This window comes from Rhodamnia argentea, chromosome 5, assembly GCF_020921035.1.
Source record: "Rhodamnia argentea isolate NSW1041297 chromosome 5, ASM2092103v1, whole genome shotgun sequence".
Lineage (NCBI taxonomy): Eukaryota > Viridiplantae > Streptophyta > Magnoliopsida > Myrtales > Myrtaceae > Rhodamnia > Rhodamnia argentea.
The window spans coordinates 7,691,703-7,717,875 of NC_063154.1; the positions used below are offsets into that span (position 1 = coordinate 7,691,703).

The 26,173-nt window shown below is 39.0% G+C and overlaps 1 protein-coding gene across 1 annotated transcript; it reads left to right on the top strand.

Moving 5' to 3' along the window:
- The first annotated feature begins 9,300 nt into the window (after positions 1 to 9,300).
- Positions 9,301 to 25,706, top strand: LOC115739998 (DExH-box ATP-dependent RNA helicase DExH5, mitochondrial). The gene is made up of 19 exons (XM_030673333.2): positions 9,301 to 9,871; positions 11,118 to 11,272; positions 11,357 to 11,444; positions 12,348 to 12,593; positions 13,421 to 13,516; positions 14,952 to 15,140; positions 15,271 to 15,430; positions 15,512 to 15,642; positions 18,255 to 18,422; positions 18,509 to 18,781; positions 19,320 to 19,514; positions 20,899 to 21,102; positions 21,203 to 21,272; positions 21,356 to 21,504; positions 22,603 to 22,908; positions 23,902 to 23,961; positions 24,059 to 24,211; positions 24,366 to 24,476; positions 24,620 to 25,706. The coding sequence occupies exons 1-19, from the start codon at positions 9,416 to 9,418 to the stop codon at positions 25,079 to 25,081; spliced, it is 3,672 nt and encodes a 1,223-aa protein (XP_030529193.1). The 5' UTR covers positions 9,301 to 9,415; the 3' UTR covers positions 25,082 to 25,706.
- Positions 25,707 to 26,173: the final 467 nt, after the last annotated feature.

A 26,173-nucleotide genomic window follows, 5' to 3' on the forward strand; every position in this document is an offset into this window, starting at 1 on the left:
AAGTGCACATTTTAAGAACTTGACCCACGTATAATGGGTTCTATCGTTTTAGATGGTATTGGAGCAAGACTCCCCTACCGGAAGACATGTGGTTCTTGGACGAACAAAAGCCACAATTGATTTGAAGATCGTGAGAGTGATTGTCCAGGGTAAAAGGTTGGGATGCGTGGCTCCAAGATGTCGAAGTCAAGCACCAATGGATCGGGCATACATCGTATCGGAAGAGAATTGTCGGGCGACTCAACCCTCGAATTGTCACCATCTCGTGCAGTCATTGCTCCTCGTGAATGACAAGGGTAAATATGGAGATTGTCCTCCTTCGTGTGAGACCAAACAAGAGAAATAAGAAATCGGATGGGATCGGATCAAAACGGGGTGATTCTACTCATTCCGGAATTGATCTCTATCACTTGTCGACACGACGACACCTGTCCACAAAAGTATTTATTGATAAAAATCCAAATTTCTCGTCCAAATATCTCCCAGCACACTCCCCCAAGAATTGATTGACGGGCTCCAAAATTAGCTAAGGCCATGCTCAAAGCTATTATTAGTAAAAGAGATCCTTTAGGAGCAACTCTCGCGAGGCCGAGGATGCTCTTGCTGTTGGGGATTACATCACACGGAGGCGTGGAAGGCTTGCAACCTTTCCTTCAGCTTGGAAGCATTAATTGAGTCCGATGTCGCTCGACTCCCAAAAAGGGTATATGGGTAATAGGGATCTCCTCAATCTATGACTAAATTAGAGGGTAAATGATATAAATAATCCTAAACTTTTGATCAAATGTGCAAACTGACTTCTTAACTTTTTTTTATTTTTGATCAAAGATCTCTCAACTTTAAATTTGTTCAATTGAACTTTAACTCAATATGCAATATCGTTTCTAAACTTTAGCCCAATATTCAATGAATCTAAGTCGGCAAAGAGATTGCCAAACGTCTAGCATTCCCTCTCATTCAAAACCGTGCATGAAACTTTTAAGTGAGGCAATCCTAAGAGAGCCGCCGGCTCCAAATCCATGGACCGACCTATCATCTCCACCCTATAGAAACTCATTGTTGTCCTTAAACTTGAATTAATATTAAACATTTTTATATAGTTTATGAACCAAATAGAACATGTGTTAAATGTTTAAGGATCATATTGAATAAATTTAAAATTTAGAAATCACGTTATATATTAGGTCAAAGTTCATGAATCATTTATATCATTATTCATAAATTAGAGGATTAATCTAGTCTACCTTAAATCGTAAGATGCCTATTTCGATTCAAATTGATGTTAAAGCCCAATACCCCTCGTACAAAGTCTTGCTTCTAGCTATGAATGATAGAGAGATCCCGAAAGCGAAATGATCTTTTCAAATGTGTTGAAATCATTAGAAAAAAACAATGTTTTTCCCTCGAAAATTATTTGCATTATCTTTGAACTCAATCAATATTCGCGTCACTTGTAGAGTTTGCGTTGGACATCTCGGAGCTTTACTTACCTAGTCCTAACATTAGCTGAGAGCACGAGTGTCGCATTGCCTAACATTCAATACTTGCTTCATGGTGATGAAGTACCAGCATGGTAACACCGAAAAGATAGGAAAATTATCAAAAATAGTCATAAATATATAATATATTTGTCAATTCAATTCTAAACCTTTTAATTATACTAATTAAGTTCTAAATTTCATTAAATTTTTCTAATTGACTCAATCCGGCTAATTTTGGTATGACATCGCCGACATAGATGCTAGCTCTCTTAAGCGGCACAACGGGACACCGAGATGGACATTTCCAATAATCTTTTAGTATTTTTTAGTATAATTTTCTTCTTTACTTTTTTCTTAACTTACGGTCAACGAGGGCATCCCAACCCTAATTTTTATTTTTTATTTTTTTATTTTTTATTTTTTTATCTTGGGGTCAATGAGGGTTAAGTAAGATGGCCGACATCCACGGTAGTAATTTTCCGGTAAAATTAGCCAGACGGACTCAATTGACAAAAATGTAAAAATATTTAGGAATGAATTGACACAAATGCAATAGATTTAAGAATTTTTCGATAATTTTCCCTTGAAAAGACATTAAATTCTATTGAAAAATCTTCGATCAATTGCTCTATTTGTTTTTCCGAGCTTTCCAAACCAAAAAATGAAACATGAATATCCACTCTTTCTACCATGGGAAGGATTTTAAAATAGGATTGCATATTCTCCAATTCTGGTATGCCGATCAAGGGCTTCCAGGAAAAAATGAAAATCGACAAAAGACTACGTTAATAATGTTCTGGAAATTGACAAAACCATGTTCATTGTTTCTTCTTTGAGCTGTGTGTAATCACTAATTAGTAACGACTGCTAGCTTTATGTTGCCGCATCCGGTCGGCTGTTGCCGTCACCTTTGCCGGCTTGCTAGGCTTGATTTTAGTCGGTCCACAAATACTAAATTAAGACCAGGCCAATACATCAACGTGATTAAGAAAATATACATCCATTTTTTTTCGCCCGGAACTGCTTAAAACCTGCAATTTCAACAGCGGACCCGTTAAAGAACACTCAATTAACTTAAAAGCAATCGAAATGTACGTACCCAATGTGTGTCCCTCTATTATATGACTGGGAAAATTGTCCAACCAGTCGTAAACATATTATATAGATGTCAATTTAGTCTTAAAATTTTTGAATTTCGCTAATTTAGAATTAAACCTTTGCATAAAATTTCAATATAGTCATTTCAGTCTATTTTCTTGCGAGAAATCGCTAAGGTGCCGATGTGCTCTACTTTGGACGACCTGCTACGACCGAGCTGTCACGCCGGCGATGTCGGGTGAAAGGTGTCCGGAAGAAATATATTGAAATTTTGCTTGAAGATTTAGGACTATATTGATAAAATCGAAAAGTTTGGGATTGAATTGACATACGTACGATGGATTTAGGACTGATTGGGTAATTTTTCTTTATAACGCACTAAGCTCATGGTGTTGCTGTTTTATGGTAGATAGGAGTTCCTTCTCTTTTCTACACGCTCCTTTTATGGTTATGGAAATTTTTCCTTTAATAATTTCGGACGCTGCGCGAAGGCCCGCTAACCGCCTCACAAATTCCACGGGCTGGTCAAGCTAAAAACTTCGACCCGTGCATGCGGCTTTAACCCAGAATGGTTTTGCACGCAGCCGGCGGGGTTCGAACAGTCGACCTCCAGTTTCCGAGCCGAAAATTCTCGGACGCCCCTAACTAACCAGTGTCGACTCTGGCAAATTGCACTTTACCTGTCTCCACATGAATGAGAAACCATCTCTTGAGGAGGAAATGATAGAATGGAAGTCGTTGAATTCGCCAGCTCGTTTCCTCAATGGAAGCTTCAGGAAAGACTTGAATGGTCCACTTCATCGTAGCTTAGCCGTCGCCATCTTGTGTTGTCCTTTTATGGTGAAATTATCTCCATGTGTCCCTCGAGGATGCTTCGTTGCCTCGGTGGTGGTTAAGAATAATACCCGCTCAAAAACGCATCACACGCATATTAACATAATAAATACGCCGGCATGTCTTATTTAATATTTATGATGCTGTACTTTTTGATAACGCGAAACGCGTCTTAGATCGACTTTTCACTCTTTAATTTTGCCCGTGCTTATCTAGAGTCTCGAAACTTTCTCGATATCTTAATATTTTTACAAGTTGATTCGCATATAAATTTTATTTTCCAAAATTTAATGAAAATCGGATGAAACTCAAAACTTGAAAGTGCAGTGGAAATACACGGCATGCGATTGCTTCGGATGAGTAGTTTAAAATCTGATCCTTAGAATCGTTTATGTGCTCGTTCAATCTCTCTCGATCTAGATCTAAATTTGGGAGCCTATTCAACCTCTTATAGGCGTCTCGGTATGGCGATGGTGTTGAGTATGCTGGTTCTAAGCGTGTATCACAAACCGAGCAAGTCATAATTACTGGAGAAGGGGATTATAATATATGGTCATCACGAGATTCGGGTGATTAGCAGCCGGTTCATTCCTCTTTGATGCCAACACAAATATATTTCTCTAAGATAAGAGTGTGCGTATCACAACAATTTGTGCTTTAATGTTTTACTTTTCTGTTTAGGATTAACTTTATTTAAAGCCTCTCATTTATCAACGTTTGTCCGTTGATTTTTTTATAACTTGAGAAGGAAGATGTCCGAAGAATTCCCAACATCACATGTCGCTAACAAACTGGTAATCGTTTAAGTGCATTGGGCGCTGCTTGGGCGGTGGCAGATTAAGACAATCGAGACGAGGGGGGGACCAACAACATGCGAACGAGATTCGCCCAGATATCCGACGACTAATTCTCGTGAATATTTTTATAGCTCGCCTTAATAAATGTCGCAAGGGCACCGATTAATTTTCCGATTAGAAAAATTTTATATCTCGCGATCGAATTAATCTAAGAAGTATGCGCTTAATAAGTGTCCCGGAGCACTCGTTAACGACGCTTTTATCCTATTCCGGTTTCTTATTTTAGTTGGGTTTTTAAATGGCGGAATAGTTAATGAATAGAAGGTTCCAAGAAGGGGTTCGAGCCTGAGAAAACAAAAGAGCGTGCAAATCTCCACCGTCCGAGAAGATCCGCGTATCCACCGTCCATAAAACCGTGGCCTTCAGATGAGATAGCGACTTCAAAGGAAAAGGGCAACTTGTCTTCAGGTGACTGTACAATTTCTCGCTTGCCGATTCCAAAATTCGGAGGCCGAAATTGTCGCACGCACGCATCCTCCTCCTCCCCCTATTTTCACTACGAGAAAGCATACTAGAATCATGAATTTATGAGATACTTGATTGATTTCGTGAATTGCAAATCGCGATTGTTAGGACTTTTTATTACCTATTTTAACGCGGTCCTTTGATGCAATATTCATCGCATTTGCGAGCCTTCGATCGATTGATCCTGCTTGGACTCTTTTTTTTCTAGTTGTGCCACGGGGTTAAGATACGGGGAATCGAATCTATGTTGTGTGTCCAATTTAGAAACATGCTAATTCATTCTTTAACCCTTGACTAATATTTTTCGACATATGATTTTACTTCTATCGAGCTGGATGCGATGGTTTTGTGATCCTTCTTTTCGTTAAAGGCCAACACCATCAATAAACTCGTATCGATATTCCTATGGATAGGGTTGTCAACGATAAACTCGAACCGAACCGAACCGAACCTTTAGGGTGAGAGGGTGAACCGAACCATTATCTATGACAAATTAATCGGAACTAATTTTCACCTTACAAAAAATCTCAAACCGGTGCTAATGACTATTTCACTTTAAAACTAACTTTCGTCTTACAAAAATTACCCAAACCGATACCGTTGACCCAAATTCACTCCCTATTAGCATTCCATCCAATACCCCGTTAAAATTCATAGAGATCAATTTACGTGACGGATAACTGCAGTATGAATTTGACGTAGAGAATGACAGATTTAATCTAGAAAATCCACGCGCGTTAACAATATATACATTTAAACGAAATTAGATTTGATTATGGGAGTTTCGCTTGGAGATTTTTTTTTTTTTTTGTGTATAATGTTATTCTATATAGATGAATGGGGGGGATATTATGTTTTCTCGAGAGACTCCCCATGAAGAGCAGCTCTTGATAGCAACCGGCAAGTTTTCCATATGGGCACCTGCATGCCCATCCATCTGGTTTGGATGGCAACGTTGTGCTGTGCTCCCCAATTTTTTTCTTTTGATTATTCGCAGCTATAATTACATAAATCCGACCATCTAAAAGTTTATGAAATACATTGCAAGCATTATGAATCGATTTACTCCAAAACTTTCGCCTATACAGGCGACCCCGATCCAAAGTGATCAATCCATAGTTTATGGAATGATACGAAGTTTCCTCGACGTTCTTGATAAACGGTAGTCATTTTTTTTTTTTTTTTTTGTGCTTACGTGGTTCACAAGACAACCGGACACAGGAAGGTACCTGAAGAGGGCGTGATTTTTTTTTTTTTTGGGTCCCGGAGCCTCCGGTAGCACAGCCGAGACAGCGACGCCCAAAAAAAAAAATAAATTAATTGAGCACTACCTAGTAAGTGCCGAAAAAGAAAAGAAAACAAAAAGAAATGAAAGATTCCAGAAATGAACAGAGGTCGATGATGACGATGAGGTTGGATGGACGGAGACGGGTTCACGCACTTTTGAACCTTCCTGGTCTCTGAGGACATCACGGCCTTTTTGTTCTCTGCTTTTTGGCTTATTGATGCTCCACCATTCGGACATACTCATCTCATCCTCTTCACCTGATTTTGTGCTTGTTCTTAAGTCTTCGATGCCTGTTCGAACCAAATGATGTAAAAGGACTGTACTCTTGAAGTTCCGCTGAAGATACCGATCAGACTCGAATGATCGATAGGGTCAATACTGTTGAAAATCCCGAACAGGTACCCCTGTGATATAGTTACTCTAAACTAACGTTCGTCTCGCGAAAAAATACGGACCGGATACTCCTAGTTGAGAACAACAAAGCGGGGAGAGGGGATTGTCGGATTTTCTGTGTATTTCGATGTATCATAATGAAGAGTGTATTAGCTTAGTTTAAGTAACATATATCAATCAAGATATGCACAATCAAAAGGGGATATACACGCAATTTTGAGAGATACATAGTATCGACGGAATCACTAACATGGGAAACTATAATCGAAAAATCCCTAACTAATTTTAATAATTCATATATTTAGGAACCACGCCTCAATGGCTTCATCTAATAGTTTAAATTTTTAAAACACTTGACAGTAGTCTTGCACAAAATCATACATTATATCAGAGCATGAGCTTGAGTTCAAATCTTTTCAAGCTCAATTTGCCTCCATAATTAAATATATCCGCGCTTAGTACCAAGCAAAAAGACCAGATTGTAATTAAATATTAAAGTATCTCTTTACCTAATAATTTAAGGTTTTTAAACAATTGAGAGTGGTCCTATACAAAATCTTACACTCCTATAACACATTTATCCCAAATCAATCTTCCTCTCACAAATTACTCACCACAGTCCTTCCATTAAATCGATCTTCTTCCCTTCACACGCGATCACCCGACATCATGCACGTGCGGAGCGCATGATGACCCGTACCCTGAAGGGGAAAAATGGGACTCCCAAGTATATACATGTTTCCCAAATCTCAGCATGGACCCAATGGACGTGGGCTTTGATCGTATTTGCACTTGCATGGGCTCTCCAACTTCCTCGGCCCAAGCCGGCCCGCTATTTTAATAAATTCGGGGCTCGAAATATTTCCCGTCTAGAGACTCGACTAATTGATCAATTTCCAAAGTACATCAGCATAGTGTGAGTTTGGTTCAGCTTTCATAAGGGATTTTGGGCCTTCAAAGCCCATTGGGAAAATGCTGAGGTATTTGGCAAGCATTTTCAATAGGCATTTGGCCAAATACCTGCTTTGGGAAGGCTAGGAGCTAAATGCTGGTAGGGACCAGTATTGGGCTTCGGCATTTTCGGAATGCTAAAGGCCCCATTAATTAAAAATATTGAATTGGCTAATTTACCCCGAAAAACTTAGTAAAAATCAAATTTTATTTTCGCTAAAAAGTGAAACCCTATATCTACTGTTCATATTCCTTCTTAAGCAACGTCGTCGAGGGAGGATCCGGATGTCGAGTCGCGTGACCCAAGCTCTTTTCCGGGGGTTGCTTGACGGCCATTGGATCTAGATTTGGCTTGTTGGCTACCCGAGTCCTTCGCCGGCTGGGAAGGGTTTTGATTTTTTTGCGGTGACCAAAATGAAATATATAACCAAAAATCCTTTGCAATTTTTGTTTGCTAAACACTAATTAATCCGAAATTGCATCTCAAAGGATTTTTTTTTAATTAAACGCCATTTGCATTTCTCCAAAAGCAACTTAGGCTAAAAACATTTGTATTTGCTCAAAGCCTATTTCCAAAGCCGAATCAAATGCACCCTTAATCCTCATTGGCAAAAGAGATTTTCATAAAGAGTGAAAGTTAACAATTCGCCGACGAGATTTGTAAATAACCGATTATTTGATATTAGGCAAGAACTATCTATCATTCTCCTAAACAGAATGTACTAAATTCATTATTTATTAGATACTTTTTAGTGGCCATTGTTCTTGATTTCTTTGTTTTATAAATTGCATTTCTACAGTATGTCATAAATAATGCGAAGTCCACTTTTAATCCCTTTACTAATTCTGTTTGCATAATTAGATCAAACAGTAAAATCAACGAAGTTGCTAACGGTAGGTTAAGGATGATGTGTTCCAGGATAGGCTGGTTTTTACCTTGAAAAGGAGAATTGCACCATAAGGGATGGTTCCTAATTTATGGTGCCAGAAATCAACCCACTTGGTCCTGGACCCGTATGGGAATCGGATTGATCCATCTGGTTTGCTTTCAGGATTGGATCCAAGAATCAGCTGTATCTCTTTTTTTTTTTCCCCTATTTTCTCCAAAACTGCAAGTGTTGTTGCATATTCCAAACTACTACCGGAGTGATGTTGATAGAACAAGCTCATGATAAGCTAAACATAATGATCATCTCCACGAGCGAAGATATAATTATCATCAAGAACCAAGTCTAAGAAGTATCGCGCTGTGAGAGAGGCGGGAGCGATGCGTGACTGAGGCCGAGAGAAGTGACAGTGAGAGGCGTAAGCAACAAGCATGCATGATTGAGTTTGAGTGAGAAAAGAACCAGAGTTAGTGTTTTTAAAATTTGAAATAATAAAAATTAAATATAATCGATCCAATGCGGGGTGGACAGTTCCATACCTCAAATTGGGAATGGGACCAATATTCACCAAGTTCCAATTTTAAAAATCGAAAATAGCCTAGAATCGATCGGCTTTCGGTTTGGTCCGATTCTTTTACTCAATCCTAGAGATGGCAAAATGGGTCTAGAATAGATAAAATCTTAAGTTTTAAAAGTGAGTCATAAATGGGTTATTTATAAACTTAATGGATACTAAATGGATTTTAAATATGTTATAAAATGAATTAATTAAGAAAATTATAAATAATATAAATCAGGTCGGATATCAGTCACTAATTTTATATAACATGAAAATGAGTTAAAGTAAATTAAATAAATTAATATGAGTAGGATCAAATTCGACTTGACTCACTCATTTTTGGCACCTCTAGTCAATCCATTGGTAAGTCACAGAAGGATTCAATTGCAGGGTAAGGGAAACCGTGGCCGGAGAGAACTTGATAAACCGCAAGCGCAAGGACGAAACAGCAAATTGGACTTTTAGTTTTATATTATTTTCTGACGTCCCTCCATCGAAAAGCAGCGAGACCCAGCCATTTCCACTTTCTTCAAACTGGAAACGGAATCGGGGTTGTTCCTTCTCGCAACAAAACCTCAGAAGCGACATCGTCTGGCACTTGCATGCCCTCCTCATCTTCCTCCAAGCTCCTTCCTCCTTCACATCCTCCTCAACTCGCTCTCCACTCGACCCTCTTCCTCGGAGCTCCAAACCCTCCGCCGTCTCCGATCTCCTTCAGGATGAAGGACCGGCCTCCGTCGTCGCACGGCGGCGTCTACATCCCTCCCCACCAGCGCCTCCGCTCCGTCATCACCACCCCTAACTACTCCTCCTCCACTCCGGCTGCTGCTTCCGCGGACGCCGCCACTTCGCGCGGTCATCACAGCCAAGCCGTCGCCGTCCCCGTCCCCGCCCCGAGCCCTGCGAGAGCTTCTCCGCCCACTTCGACAGCTCACCAGCGGCAGCAGCTGCAGCAGCAGCAGCTCAACAAGAGGAATTATCCGCAGTACAATTCAGCTAACAGTGACGGCGCGTCCGAGGATGGTTCGGATCGCGAGTTCGAGTCGTCTTGGTCGCAGGTGTGCTACTCGAGAAGTGATTTTCTGCCGTTGCTCTGTTAACTGACCGATGTCCTGTTACATTATAGAAAACGGAGCTAAATTGGGCGGTGGAGATGACTTAGGCACATTGCACTTTATGTTTTCTGCTGTGTCGATGCATAGTTGATACACTTCTGCGTATGCCCTTGGCCCTTGGGTACTCTCCAACGTTTTCCTTTGGCTCCTAACGATGTGGTTTGGTTAGGTCTGTGCCTTGTGTCTAGATAATTTTAGAGCGGAATGGACCATGGAACATTGAGGATTATTATGCTGCTACTGAACTAATAGTTCATATCCTGGAAGGCTGTGGATTCGAAGCATTTCTCTATTCAACTCATGCTAGACTAAAATTTTGTGGAGTAGCTCGGACTCCTGAGTGGACATGGTGGCTCTTTATCTTCATACAGAGGCTCTACACTGTGGCGCTGGGTTTCAATTGGTGCACCATCATGCTTTCTGTCTTTTCCTCCTTATTTTGGGAGAGTGGTTTTACTGAAAAATACCTTGGTAATGGCTAATTTTAAATATTGAAACTATGAATCAGAAGGATTTAGTTGAATCGTGACCAACATTTTAATGGTGGACATGCTAGAGAATATGAAAACTTCGAATCCTGATCAAGTTGTGTTTGGTTTCTGGATGGATTCTGTGAATTTTTTTCCCCTGGTAGGGATCTGCTTGGTTAATACCAAGGTAACAAGTCTTTATTCAAATCTCTGGTGAGGAATGATGCTCAGATCAAGTAACTTTTCTGTAAAGACAATCTTCTTCAGTTTCTCCTCATGATTACATGGTGTTGAAGGATACACATGTTCAAAGCATGTTCTGCATTCAAGCATGTTCATCCATTTAAATGATGATCATGTGAGTTGGTGACCTCCTTTAGTTTTCTTAGACATTATGTTGGGAAGGTGACGTCACATAAATTACACTGCCTTGTGGAGAGAAGTATTAAGTATCAGCCTCATCATTATTCGTTTTTGAGACTTCGCAGTTCTTTCAGATAGAGAGGCAGGAAACGGTTTTGTATGAATAGGGGATATAGTGATTTCCTAGTTGCTCTGGAGACTTTACCATGATTCCGTTTTCGTTTCCGGCAAATCTTCCGATAGGAGAACAAATGGTTGGGGGTGCTAAAGATGAAAAAATGAATAATATTTTGATTATTCACCGTATATATAATGTGCTTCATTCATCCTTATTCTTCCGAGCCATGCTTTAACAGGGTTCAACGTTTTCTGGTAGCATTGATGGGTGGAAACGGAAGCTAAACATGCTTTTGTGCAATAAAGAAAAGCAAGAATTGGTCTCAAAGGACAAAAAGGACAGGCGTGATTTTGAGCAAATAGCAGCTCTGGCGCGCAAGATGGGTTTGTATAGGTTTGTTGTCCGTCGGCATTCACAATAACATCCATCTATCAGTTGTTTGCCGGATCTGGATTCTGAACTTTAACTCTCTTTCAGCCAAGTGTATGCAAAAGCGGTTGTCTTCAGCAAGGTTCCTCTGCCTAACTATAGATTTGATCTGGATGAGAAGCGTCCGCAGAGGGAGGTACAGTACATTGCTTACTGTCATGTTTCTTGCTCCTTTTTTTTTTTTTTTTCATTTCACTCACATTTTTGCAACACACAGTTCTCTTGGATCATAGCTAATTTTGGGCTGTTCAGTTTATGGGAATTTTCTAAAATTGTGTGTCCTTTTCAAATGAAACAAGCCCGAGAAAACATGTTTGGATCAGCTTTGAGAATGTCCTCATACGAAAACACGGAAAACGTCGTTATTTTCAGTGTCTCTTATCCAGTGGAAAATACAAGATTTTTGTACACGTAGGTGTGCCTTCTCTCATCACGATTTTATATCCCGTGAACTGTCATTCCTTCTCCCTTGCTTCAACATTTTCTTCTCCCAGCATTGCACTTCCGTAATCACACATTTCCCTTCCCTTGCAGTTTTGTGGGGTTTTCAAGCTCTGAAGCAACCATTCTTGTTTTGGTTGTACTGGGTGCTCTCTCTCTAAGAAATATAGATCCGAATTAAGTTAATGCCGTTATCAGTGTATTTCAATTATGAGCGATTAGTTTCCGCATCTTGTTAATTCACATTAATTGATTTGAGTAATATATAATATGCAAATCTCTATTGGGATGGTTGAGTAAGTTGATATTGACATTAAATTGAATATATGAAAATAAGAATTTTCTTCAGGATGAAATTTGTGAATATAACAGACATTTCTTCAAGAAAATAGCACAATGAGAAAGGTAGATTTTTCATTTCATTTTCAGGAACCAACTGGGCCGTCTGCTTTTCTTTTTCCTTTTATTCATTCTAAGGTTCTGATTCATAGTGGGATCAACGATCCATGACATGCCTTTTCGCCCTCATATATTGTTTCTAATTCCTCTATCTGTCATTTTGACATCTTTCTGAGTGTCTATCCACATGGACTTGCAGGTAAGCTTACCTCTTGGTCTGCTAAGAAGAGCTGAGGCATATCTAGGGGAGTACTTTTCTCAGAAGCCTAGATATACAGAAAGATCTCCATATGATTCCTTTTCAAGATGCAGTAGTAGCAGTAGCATTGCTACTGAAGAAGGGCTTTTTGAACAACCGGAGCCACTGGCATCCAGTAAGTCCGTGATGGAGAAAGTTTTTGCTCGGAGAAGTTTGCAACTCCACGAGAAGCAGCAAGCTTGGCAGGTTGGCTCCACTTTTGAATTTGGAGCCATGTCTTGGTTTCCTATTCACATATTTTGATTTTGTACTTATAGGACCTTAATTGTCCATTACTTCATTGACAGACTTGGTAAAAGCCTGATTACATTGGCTAGTATTTTCTAAATGGGTAACTTTAGTCCTTCCTTGCTTCCATAAGGGGAAAATTGTGTTGATGAGTACCAACCTTTTACAAGAAGCACGCAAATTTTTGAAAGTTTATTAAGTGCAATAACTGAAAGCTATGATGCAGAATTTCTACACCTCCAAGACCTATTCTCCCCTTTCACAAAGTCCTGGAGAATGCGCTTTGTTTAATTCCTCACCTCCTTTTTATCCTTAGAGCAATGAAAACTTTTGACTGTTATTTCTATTGGGTATTACACACATCACGCATCAGTGCTATTTCGATTCAATGGATACGTTTTGAGAGGTCAAAAGTAATTCCTCTCAGTTAACAATATCTTGTACATGGCCGCGTTTCACTCCCAGTTGAATGTTCGCACTTTGCAGAATCACAGTCAAGTCGACTATGCAAAGCTAATCAATGTCAAATTCTGACTGCATTTAATTTTTTTTTTGCTTTTCTATTCCTGCTCATTTGCTAGTATGCATGAAAGCCTAAATAACATTAAAAGCATTCTGGTTTCGGGGTTTTATTCTAAACTCAGTTTGTTTATGATTCAAAAGTTTCTTTAGCTGTTTAGTTGCGGAGAAATGTGAAGACATATTGCTATAGTTCTTCCAAATACTTCTCTATTGGCGTTGCTTGTCAGATCATTACTAAATTTGCATTTTATGTTCACTTGTAGGAATCTCTGCAAGGAAGAAAAATACTGGAATTTCGTAAAAATCTACCTGCCTATAAGGAGAAGGACGTATTATTAACGGCCATTGTGCAAAATCAGGTGAACTGCTATTGATTCTATGATGAGTCTCCTCTTGATGATCTATTTTTGAAGTAGAGACTTATGCTCTGCATATAAGACCGTCATAACCGGAAGCATATGCCTTGTAGAAGCTAGTTGCTTCAACTTTTCAAAGAAAGTAGTTGGGAGATTGTTCAGTTATTGCTTTGACAATGGCTGATATAAGTCGTGCCATCTGTCTGACTGTTGATTAAATTACATGCTTTTTACCCCTTGTCTGTTAGTTCTATTCTTATATTTTCTGAGTGGGGCTCTGTTGAGCTTTTCAGATGAGATGATACGTTCTAATTTGTGTTGTTGCTTATTTTCTGATGTATGTGCTTAAAAAGCACCAATCTATGTGCTTATAATTGTGCCAAAGCTGATTGGAGAATCTGCAGTAAATAGCCAAGAAGAGGGAGAAGAAGAGAGGAAGAAACAGATCGTGAAATTTCAATAAGGAGTTCTCTGTTTCTATATCACAGAAACCATACACCTATCATTATATTGACTATAAATTGTACTTGACCATAATACCCTTCTTTATGTTGAAAGAAATAAAACACAGAAAATAAACCCTATATCTTAAGTAACGTAACAGTAATGTACTGTTCAGGATGTAGATAGATTTCTCAATGATGTAGTCCGTCCTATGCATGGTAGAAATAACAAATCTGTGAGTTTTAGTTTTTGGTTGGATTCCTGGTTTTGGTCATGGTATATATATACTACTTTTTTAAGGACTTCTTGGTACATGGTTTGAGAGATGCCTGCTTATTATCCACCGTGTTCTTCAACTTATATCTATGTATCTTTATGTCAATTATTTGATGGAGGTTGGCCTTTCACTGCGATTTGATTTAAATGTAGTAAGTGACTGATTTTTTCTTCCATTTCAAAAAGAGTGATTCCTTTTAGGAGTTACTGCACACAGCCTTAGAGTCTCAGTGAGTTCTTAGTTGATTAAACCAGTTCTTGCTTTTATCTTTTATTTCTTGGGTGACATTGGTGGAAAACAGGGGTAGATTTGCGAAAAACTGGAGAGTAACATTGAAGATGTATTCTCTTAGGTCTGGTTTTCATAACTTTTGTGAGGCTTTCCTGGTCATTACAGTACAGTTATTTTATATTACTGTCATTAGGCCATCCAACCAGTTTGGATGAGATGCCTTAGTCACGCTTATCTTTTCTTGAGATTTATTGCTGATTTGTTCTGCTGATTTATTCTTGAATAAATAAGCATTTTTACATACACAAACACACTCAAGCATGCATGAGCCCATTGGCAGAATGGCAGTTTCACCTTAAATGAGTGGAATGTTGGGTGGACCTGCATTTGTTAACAATGGTTGGAAGGAAGAGTTCTCATTCTGTATAATAAGACTAATTGTGCTGCTGTTTGTGTCTTATGATGGTAGCTCTCAAAATTTTACAGGTTGTTATCATCTCAGGTGAAACTGGCTGCGGCAAGACTACACAGATTCCCCAATTTATTTTGGAATCACAGATAGATTCTGGACGTGGAGCACTTTGTAATATCATATGCACACAACCAAGAAGGATATCAGCCATGTCTGTTTCTGAAAGAGTTGCTTCAGAAAGAGGAGAAATATTGGGTGACTCTGTGAGTTTTCTGTCTGATATCATACAGCAAGATAATATGTCGGGTCTTGAATAAGATACTATTGAATGATTTGCAAGTTAATTTTTTGAGCAACAATGTAAGGAACTCTTTCTTTTATCACTTTCGAAAGGTTGGATACAAGGTTCGGTTGGAGGGCATGAAGGGCAAGGATACACGCCTTCTCTTTTGCACTACAGGCATATTGTTGAGAAGGTTGCTGGTCGATAGAAACTTAAAAGGTGTAACTCATGTTATTGTTGACGAGATTCATGAACGTGGAATGAATGAAGGTACATGGTTTGTTTGTTGGAAGCATTATTATAGGATGATAAGAAGATGTTATGTCTAACACTACGCATATTTGGTGCTAGATTTTCTGCTTATTGTCCTAAAAGATCTACTTCCTCGTCGGTCAGAACTGAGGTTGATTTTGATGAGTGCCACCTTGGATGCTGAACTTTTCTCGTCCTATTTCGGTGGAGCTCCAATAATTCGCATTCCGGTAGGTTTTGAAAGTGAGGATTTTTTTTTCTTCTGTTTTTTCTGGTTTTGCATACGAGGATTAAAAACATTATGCACATGATTGGCCACTTAATTACGTGGTTGTTGATTCTGCCTGCATTTAAGGTGGTGCAATGAAGAAATGGGATGAGATAACTAGAGTGCGATACCATATAGTTTTTGAATTCTGAAACTTGAAGGAATAAGTATGACGGACTAGTCTTGGAAGTTCTCTTATTCAAGGATGCCCTGAATAGACATAAGAGATCAAGGGTGTGTTGTTAGAGACCTTAGACAACTATTGGAAAATAGTTGCAGAAAACGGTATGGAATGTATTTACCAGGAGAAAGGGGCATAGTATGTAGTTAATCCATTGTAACTATTAGATAACGAAGAAGGATTTTATTTTCACCGGATTTCTTGCGTTCTTTCTGAAAGACCATTCTTTTCAGTGCTCCTTTCTACTTTTTCCAACTGTCATATGGTGATAATCCACCTCTTTCCCCTTTGCTCATCGTCTCTTCACTCAAATGAACTCTTTGAAAGATTAGTAATGTCTTGAAGAAGTTGAGACAACATTTCCTAATAATTGTACCCAAGCTTCCATTGTTGACGACTTGAAATCCCTGAACCTCTGATTGCTACTTCGAAAGCTCTAGTAAACTAAGGTTTTGATCCACTTCATGAAGGATGAATGACAAAAAAAGAGAGTAAATTTTCATTCTTGTCGATTAAGTTTGTATTTGAGACCTCCGAGTCCGGTGGTTGAGCAGTAAAGGGGTCACACTCTTTTTTTAAAGAACAGGTTCAAGTCATGTATAGGCGAATCTCTTATCGGTTTGTGCCTTAGGAATTTGTGAAGAGACTTCATAGCTTTTGGCATGTCGGTGGGGTTATGATGACAGGCTTATTGACATTGAACCTTTGGCTTCCGAGTGGATTAAGTGCCTGTGTCTCAAAATGAATATTTTGTAGGTGTGTGAGACTCTCATGGCAATTCTCAGAGGGTTAGCTATGATGGTTGGCCCTTCCACCTTTTTACGTATAAAAAGAACAAAGACAAATAACAGCAAACTGACCCTTGTCGCACTAAATGTGGTTGGCAATGTGAAGCCTATTACATCATTGCGCTTAATCCTTTACTAGAACTTCTTTAAGCTCTGAGTACTCCATATCGTTCCTTATTGTCATTGTAGGTCTTCCCCTGCCCCTTATAACCTGTGTTTCCATCCCTTGCTAACATCTCCTCACTGGGGGATTGTAAAGGTCTATGTTTAACATGGCCAAAGCAGCTCAAGCAAGATCTTATCCTTGATCGGGACAACACCTATTTTTTCCCAAATAGGTTCATTTCTGGCATTGCTTTTTCTTGTTCCAACACATTCGACGAAGCATTCTCATCCCCAATACACTCGAGAACATCAGTTTTGTTTGGCCTCCTTTGGCACCTAGAAGTTTTGTGTTAGCTATTGACGAATATATTATTTCCCCTGTTATGTAAGATGGGAGATGGTATGGCTTGAATCCTGGCCTAATGCCTTGTAAAGGATGAGTTTAAAACCATTGGACCAACGCTTGATTTTTCACAATTGACTGTTGGGATTAACTTGAGACCAGTTCGATATATATATAAAAGAACTTGAGACCAGAGCCGCCAATCAGATTGCCTTTCTTGGTTCCAAGCAGCTCCTCTTTTTGGAGAAGTAATTGGTCAAGTAGTCATTTGAAGCTTATGGATTAAACATAGAATATCCTTCACCTGAAGCTTTTTTTTTTTAGCTTGCTTTAATTTATACCAAGAATAATGTTGAAGGAGCTCTATTATTCAGTCTCCTTATTATAAGGGATGCATTCCATTGAATCCCTTTTGCCAATTGTATGAAGGGATGCAGTAATTATTCTCTTCTTGTGGGTGGCTAACTTGACAAGACGTGGGAATTATTCTCTAAGGACAAAAGGGTGCATCATTCGTCCTTCAGAAAGGATGTTGGGCACTCATAACCAATGGAGTCTTAATTTATTAGCACAGACACTTCCAGTCCATTTGCAAACTCCCACTGCTTGAATGTGTCTATTTGATTTAACATTCAACCTGAAGTGGGAGTACTTTGGAGATCCAAGTGTGATCTATTTCTTTATTGAGGTCTTTAATTCGTTTGGGAAAAGTTGCACTGTTTCTGTCGTACCTTATGGTTGCAGAAAACAATATTGGTTTTGACAGATCCCTGGACTCTGTATACTGTCCTTGCTCTGGCATGTTGGATTCTAGGAGTGTTGCAGTTTACTAATTAGGTCTCTATGAAGTTTGTGTAATGCCCTTGTGTACTTTCTCCCTACACTATTTTGTTGTTGTTTTGTTGTAGAATGAGTTTTATTCTCTTTTTATAGTCAGAACTTGACTGTTTTATGTCCCTTGCAATTCATCTTTCTCTGCTAAATGTGTATTTTACAGCTGTTCTGCCGTTACAATTAGTTTGTGTTTTCTAAGGCATCAACATGGTACTTGCATTTTAGTTTCTGAAACTAATGTACCGCATCTTCTCACAAACTAGTGTTACTTACATCTTGAAAATCTGGGCTCAGCTTTCCTCTTTTTTCTGTCTCTTGATTAGGGATTTACATACCCAGTGCGGACCCATTTTCTGGAAAATATACTAGAAACGACGGGCTACAGGTTGACTCCTTACAATCAGATGGATGACTATGGTCAAGAAAAGATGTGGAAAATGAGCAAACAAGCTCCCAGAAAGAGAAAGAGTCAAATTGCCTCTGTTGTTGAGGTATACTAAATTGACCTTCTTAATCTTCCAGATCCATGTGTCTCTCTCTTTTTTTCTTCTAATTTTGTTCTCATGATGCTTCTTAGGAAGCACTTGGAGCTGCAGATTTGAAGGATTATAGCCTCCAGACTAGAGAGTCTCTCGCGTGTTGGAATCCTGACTGTATGGGCTTTAATCTTATAGAATATGTGCTATGCCACATATGTGAGAATGAAGGACCAGGTGCTGTGCTGGTCTTTATGACAGGATGGGATGACATAAGTTCACTGAAGGAAAAACTCCAAAGTCATCCATTATTGGGAGATCCTAATCGAGTTTTATTGCTTGCATGCCATAGTTCAATGGCCAGTTCGGAGCAGGTAATATGGGTTCTCCAGTGAAGTATAATTGAGTTTCGAAGGAAAAGAGAAATGAGAGATCCAAGTGTCTTATGTGTTCACATTTTTGCACTCATTTAAATTTGCACATTTCATACGGATCAGGAAAGAAAGAGAACATTAACTGTCTTCATTCATATAATGGAGACTCTGAGCGGCTGAAGCACCATGTTTTTCTCCGTTGTCTTGTAGCTAATTGTTTGCTGATTGTCTTTAGGGTACTCTCTAGTCTCTAGTTAAAATCTACCGAATAGATTAACCTTTTAAAATTTAAAGATGTGTCACATGCTGAACCTTTTCAAGAAGCAGGATTTTATCTCGTAAAACTTTCATCTGGTTAGACATTCCCTCGTTTTGCTTTCCCTTGATTGTTTTGAAAATATATTTTGCAATCAATACCTTTACCTTATCCCTCCTTTTTTCTTGTTCTCTTATGTGCCTTAAGTGCTTTGTCTTCCATGGTCAAGTATGTTTCTCGTTTTACAATTTTTATTACATATTTTTTTGCAAACTTGTGCAGAGGTTAATATTTGATGAACCAGCAGATGGTGTAAGGAAAATAGTGCTCGCAACCAATATTGCTGAGACAAGTATTACAATAAATGACGTTGTTTTCGTTCTCGACTGTGGAAAGGCTAAAGAGACCTCATATGATGCACTGAATAACACTCCTTGCTTGCTTCCTTCCTGGATTTCTAAAGTTTCTGCGCAGCAGGTAAATACTCCTGTTAAGAATCACATTGAGCAACATTATATACTATTGGCATTCTGAATATTGTAGATAGAGGGCCTGAGATGTTCACTTATGAAAAGGTGGTTGCTGAAACTGTTAGCCTCCCCTCCTTCTCTCTTGCCCTTTTCCCACCTGCTATATTTTCTTGCTCTGGCAGCTGAACCAACTTTTGTATGACTTGCGATGAAATGCGTTGAAGATGTTAAATGTGATAAACCAATTACAGAGAAATTCACTCTCTGAACTTTGTGTTTATTGAGAAATTGTTCAATTTTTGTGTACTTCAAGCTGCTATCTAATGTCACCTATTAAGTGAAAAAAGAAAAGGTAATAAAATTCAATCAAAAGTATGGAACATGTTGAAGCGAGACATCATGGAGAATTTGACCCTATGAACATAATGTCATTGGCAGTTTTTGAGTTTGATGTACTTCAAGTTATCATCTGCGAGATCCTATCACTTTCTTATGCATGCTCTTTGGCTAAATCCTGGAGTGAGTTTTGTTGATTTTAGGAGGTTACATAGCTGGAAGATATTTTTGGTGTTCACAAACATTTGCGATGGCCCTGGGTCTGTATGTAACTTACTCCCTCTTTTGTGGTCTCTATGGATTGTTAGCTCCTTAGTGTTGAGTTGTGAGCCCCTCAGAGCAGTGTTAAGAACAATTGTACTTAGAACTCTGCTTTTATCATGATCTACGCCATGGTCAAATGTCTGATTCTATAAGGTAGATGAGCAGATATCTCGCACTAATCAACTATGCATTTCTTTGTAGAGAATAGGAAAACTGATGGCTAGTCTTTAGTATTTAGTTTCTTTCATTTGTCTTGCTATCCACATAGAATGGTTTTCAACTTACATTTTTTCAAATAAGATTGCTTAAAGATATGGGTGAGATGGTAACTGAAGCCCGAACCTAGTGGTCTATCAGCTTAAACCTCTTTATGACATCTCATGGTTGACCTCAATAAATAGTCTTTGGGCGTACCACTAATATTCATGGTGAGATTTTTATCTTCCATTTTGATTTTTAATTCTGAGCACAATGTCCTGGACGAGCCCTTGAATTTGGGCCATCTAGAGATTCAAATAACGGAAGAAGTGAGGGTGAGTTTATATTCTCTGTAGTGCTTTTTTATTTTTTATTATTGAGAGAGATTCTAAGAAGTCCCCTCTCCAGACCCCTGCAGTGCAGGAAGCCTTGTGCACTGGGACACCCTTTAGAAGAGAAATTTCAAGAAGTATTCTTAATGTCACTGTAAAAGAATATGTCATACCTTTCTGTTGAGGATGGTTGTTGTTTATTTTCAAAGTGTTGATTACCTCATTGATTGACGAGTTATGAGTTTTTCTGCCCATGTACAGCGAAAAGGAAGAGCAGGTCGAGTTCAACCTGGAGAATGTTACCATCTTTATCCTAAATGTGTATATGACGCCTTTTCAGAGTATCAGTTGCCAGAAATTTTGAGAACGCCCTTGCAGTCGCTTTGTTTACAAATAAAAAGTTTAAAACTTGGAAGTATTTCTGAGTTTCTTTCAAGAGCTTTGCAGTCCCCAGAGTTGCTAGCGGTACTTGGAAGCACTCCTTTCATGTCTCCTCTCTGCATATCTGTCTTTAATTTGCCATGCACTTGTCCTTATTAATTTCTGTGATCCATGTCTGTTGTAGGTTCAAAATGCTATTGAGTACTTAAAAACTATTGGGTCTCTGGATGAGAATGAGAATTTGACCGTATTAGGTAAGAAGGATTCACACATATATTTCTGTGTCTGTATCATAGACATGTCTTTCAAAGTCAACCTGATCAGTGTAAATTGGCAGGCCGCTACCTTTCTATGCTTCCAATGGAGCCTAAACTTGGGAAGATGCTTGTAATGGGAGCCGTCCTAAATTGCCTGGATCCAATACTTTCTGTCGCTGCTGGCCTCAGTGTGAGAGATCCTTTTCTAACGCCGATGGACAAGAAGGATGTAAGTCAGGCTTTCCATTTATTTAGAGAGTTATGCTTCATTTTGTCTTCTTGAAGATCAGTACTAAAAAAAGTTCTCACTAGAGGCACTTGCTTGTATGAATTCGTTGCTTTCTACTTGATTGGGAAGTCCCATGCTTTTTTCTGCTTGTTGGGGATTGTCCTTGAGTTTGCAGTCTCCGGGTGATTATGTTGGCTTCTACATAGGAGGAAAAAGATGATTTGTATTTTCCATTGCAAATGATCTCCATATGTTACTTGATGCTGATCGTAGTGAGTTAATTGTCACCATATCGCATTGGAAAAACAGATGTTTTGGGGTGTTTGAATATTGCCTAAGCAAATAGTATCCTTTTCCTAGGCAAATGTTTTAGAATTTTGAGGATCTCTCTTCTAATTCATGTTTTCTTGCTAATATCTTGACAGATGTTTTCCTAGTTTGTCTAATTCCATTTCCCCAAATGCCTCTGCCAGTTTACAGGGAGCAACGAATTCGTCTATAATATTGTGGTCTGCAAGTATAGAAGTGATATGCAGCATGACAGTCAAACCTGTGACCAATACATGTAATGGCTGACTATTAAATGGCTGTTTAACCGGTCTAAAGTAGTCACATGAGGGTTCCATATGCCAATGCATGCGCAATTTTGTTGTGAATGCTTGGTGCTTTAAAGAGGGTTGTATTGCAACAGTCAGAAGTCTTAATCTTACTAGTGCACAAGTGCAAACAAATGCAACTGTTCAGAGTCACACTTTTGCCCTGTATGCTAAAATTTTTAGAAAGCCAAAGAGACAGAAAGAAATGTGAAAGGAAACTGAAAAACAAATCAAATTAGTTTATGTAACTTGTTTGCCTCTGGTACTGTTTCTCCTTATTTTAAGAAGCAGGTTGTTGTTGACGTTTTATGCAACAAATTCTTTTTTTACCATGCAACTGATATTCTTCCATTAACACAACCAGTAAAAATCTAGTAAAAGCAGGTCTTCATCCTTTCAGATAAATTAGGATTGAGATATCTCATGCTTTCTTTATGCGTACATAGAATCACAGTTGATACCATTCATGCATTTGCTTGATCCTTTCTCTTATGGTTTACAGTTAGCGGAGGCTGCAAAAGCACAGTTTTCTCGTGACTACAGTGACCATCTTGCAATTGTCCGGGCCTATGAGGGGTGGAAGGATGCTGAAGTAGATTTTGCTGGATATGAGTATTGTTGGAAAAATTTTCTGTCAGTACAGTCCATGAAAGCTATTGATGCTCTTCGGAGGGACTTCTTCTCTTTGCTTAGGGACACTGGCCTTGTTGATGGAAACCCAACCACCAGCAACCAATGGAGCCATGACGAACATCTCATCCGTGCAGTTATATGCTATGGCCTGTATCCTGGTATTTCTTCTGTTGTGGTGAGTCAGAGATTCTTGTGCAGGAAATTTTTCATACTGTCTCCCTTCATTTTGGGCCTAATCCCCTAATAAATTGCAAACTTTAGGTCCAGTCCCAATTCCTCCTCGAACTTTTTTTGTCTACAAAAAAAAAAAAAAACCAACTTTAGGTTCAGTCCCAATTCTGCCCCGAACATTTTCTTGTTTGAAAAAAAAAACCTCAACTATAGGTCAAGTCCCAAATCTACCCTGGACTTTTTTTCGTCTAGAAAAATATTACCAACTTTAGCGCTAGTCCCAAATCTGCTTTGTACTTCTTTTTGTCTAGAAGAAAATTACCATCTTTCAATATAATCTCGAATTTGCCTCCGTTAACCCCCTCTGTCCAAAAATTGCCATCGCTTGTGTTTGATGTGGTATTTTCACATTGATAGCAAATCTACATCAGCAAAGTGACGTAGAAATTATGTTATTTCCAAAATGAAACCGTTCTTTGATAAGAAAATTAGGGAAATTAGGGTAACTAACTGCAATTTTTGGATCAAGGGCTAACAATGGTAGATTTGGGACTAGAGTTAAAAGTTCATTTTAGATTTGGACCAGAACTTAAAGTTGAGTTTTTCTTAGACGAAAAAAAAAAGTTCGGGGTAGATTTGGACTGAACTTAAAGTTAGGGGTTGTTTTGGACAAAAAAATGTTCGGGGATTGAGCCTAAAGTTAGGGGTTCTTTACGGAATTAGGCCCTTCCTTTTGCAAGTTGCTTCAAAGTTAATCTATCAAAACAGAGCACAAACCAGGGCATCATTTCTATAATCTATTGCAACGACTTCTCATGTTCTTATAACCTTACATTGAGGTAACCAATATTCACTTGATCTGTAAATTTGAGATAGGTGAAAAGTGTGTTTCAAGATTTATACTTTACAACTTAAAGCTTATGTGGAATAATCTTGGTTTGTTCCAATCCTCTCAAATTCTTTGGTTTTTAACAGCTAAACTTCTATCTGTATGCAGCACAATGAAAAGTCATTTTCCCTGAAAACTTTGGAAGACGGCCAGGTGCTTCTGTATTCAGTAAGTTCGTCTATGACAAATTTGTATCTGCCTTGGAATGTCAATTCAGTACCTGCACTTTTGGGGATCTAATGTTGTGCAATATTTATTTGGTCAGAACTCTGTCAATGCTCGGGAATCCCAAATACCTTATCCATGGCTAGTTTTCAATGAAAAGATTAAAGTGAAGTCTGTTTTCCTCCGCGATTCTACAGCTGTGTCAGATTCAATGCTTCTCCTGTTTGGTGGAAGTTTCTCTAGGGGGGATACGGTAACACTCTCTCCATGCAGTCATGCACTCTGATGCTGTAAATTTTTACACACTCAGATACGTACTTAGCAATGTACTTGCTTTCTCTTCTGGGTTACTCATTTTGGTGGCACGCTTTTGCGTAACTGATTAATACCAGTTGGTTTCTTGACAGGATGGGCACATAAAGATGTTAGGAGGATATCTGGAATTTTTCACGAATCCTGCAATAGCAAACATGTACACAAGCATTAAACAAGAACTTGATGAACTGATTCAAATGAAGGTGAGAGAATCATTCTTGTTATCGAAGCAAATATACCCTTATGGCATAAGCTTACGGTTACCTGTTTCTTCATAGTGTAAGCTAGAAAATGTAGTCTTATCAGCCATTCATAATAATTTATTTCTGCGTTTTCTGTGCTGCAGCTACATAATCCCAGGATGGATATACACTCCCATCATAAGCTCCTATCTGCTGTAAGGCTGCTGCTAGCAGAGGATAAAGGTTATGGTAAATTCATTTTTGGCCGTCAGATTTTGATGCCCTCGAACACGACCCAGGCACTAGTGCAACCAACCACAATCTCACGCACTGAGAGTGGGCCTGGTGGTGATAATTCGAAAAGTCAGCTGCAAACACTGCTCACAAGGGCAGGATATGCTGCCCCTACCTATAAGACAAAGCAATTGAAGAACGATCAGTTTCGAGCAACAGTTGAATTTAATGGGATGCAGATCATGGGTCAGCCGTCCACCAATAAGAAGAGTGCGGAGAAGGATGCAGCTGCTGAGGCTCTGCAGTGGCTGATGAGTGGTACTCAACCGGGTCATGAATACATAAAACAGATGTCGATGCTGCTGAAGAAAAGCAAGAAGGACCACCAATAGCTTAACAGGTGATACATGGAGTTATATTCTTCAACGAGGGTCTGAAAGGATTATGCTACATTGCTGAGTTCTTAGTAAGAGTCTGAGAATCGGAGACTAAAGCACTGCCTCATCCTCGAGAAGTTTTCTGCATGTGGATGGTGGTTAATCTGCCTTTTTGGTGCTCCACCTTCGAGTTCTTGAGCTCAATTTTCTATGGAAGGATAATGGATCTCTAAGGTCTGGGCCAATGTGTGTGGTAAGTTGGATTTTGTAATAGCTCAGATTTTTTAGGTGGACTCGGCTGTATTGTGAGATAGTTTGGTTAAAACTCAGAATTCTAGGACCAAGCATATGTTGGCAAATGGGGTCTTGGGTCAGAAGCAATCCTATGTATCATTAGTCAAAGGATTTGTAGGAGCTGAGGCGAGTCCATATTGTAGATACTGTAATCTACAATTATTCGATTTGTACAGGTCTAACAGTTGAATTGAATTGGGGATCTCTGGATTTGGAATTTGATGGCACTTTTGGCGCCTCCCAACTCCTTGTATCCATGCAGATGGATGTAAATCGGTTGAAGTGTATGGCCTTGAGTTAAGGTAAATATTACCATCGGCCGTGCATATTGTTCTGCTTTGCACTATGCGATTATTCTCGTCCTCTTTTGAGTTCGCCAGAATGAAAGTGGCCCGTGTTCATTTGTTTCACTTCTCTCATGATTGTCGGCTGATTTGATGGTACTTGTTCCTTGTTTTAGTCTCTTGCCTTCAAATTCTAGAGTCTCTTGATGGATTGCGGACAAGATAAAACTGTCGTGATCTGTTTATGCATGAAAAACCTATTTAATCATGTCGACGACAAGGGCAGCCTTTGGAATAATTGGAAAGGAGATATGTCCGGAGGATGTCTCTGTCCTACCTGTTGTTTGTATACTGGACTAAGTACCTGCACTAAATTAAGCAGTGTTAACGTTTGCGTAATGGGACGCCGACCATATGTAATTGTTTTGATTCCAAGAAAGAGATAAAGCGGCTGTGGGAGTTTTCTTTTCCTTCTAATATTTTTTTTTCCTCAAATTAGTGATAATGTAATTAAGCACTACGTTTTTAA

What these genes read in the sequence shown, in the direction of transcription:
- LOC115739998 (XM_030673333.2), top strand. Translation starts at nt 9,416, where the DNA reads ATGCCCTCCTCATCTTCCTCCAAGCTCCTTCCTCCTTCACATCCTCCT. An exon ending in TCGAGTCGTCTTGGTCGCAG is followed by an intron (nt 9,872 to 11,117) that starts GTGTGCTACTCG and finishes ATGCTTTAACAG; the next exon opens with GGTTCAACGTTTTCTGGTAG. An exon ending in CGCCGATGGACAAGAAGGAT is followed by an intron (nt 21,505 to 22,602) that starts GTAAGTCAGGCT and finishes TATGGTTTACAG; the next exon opens with TTAGCGGAGGCTGCAAAAGC.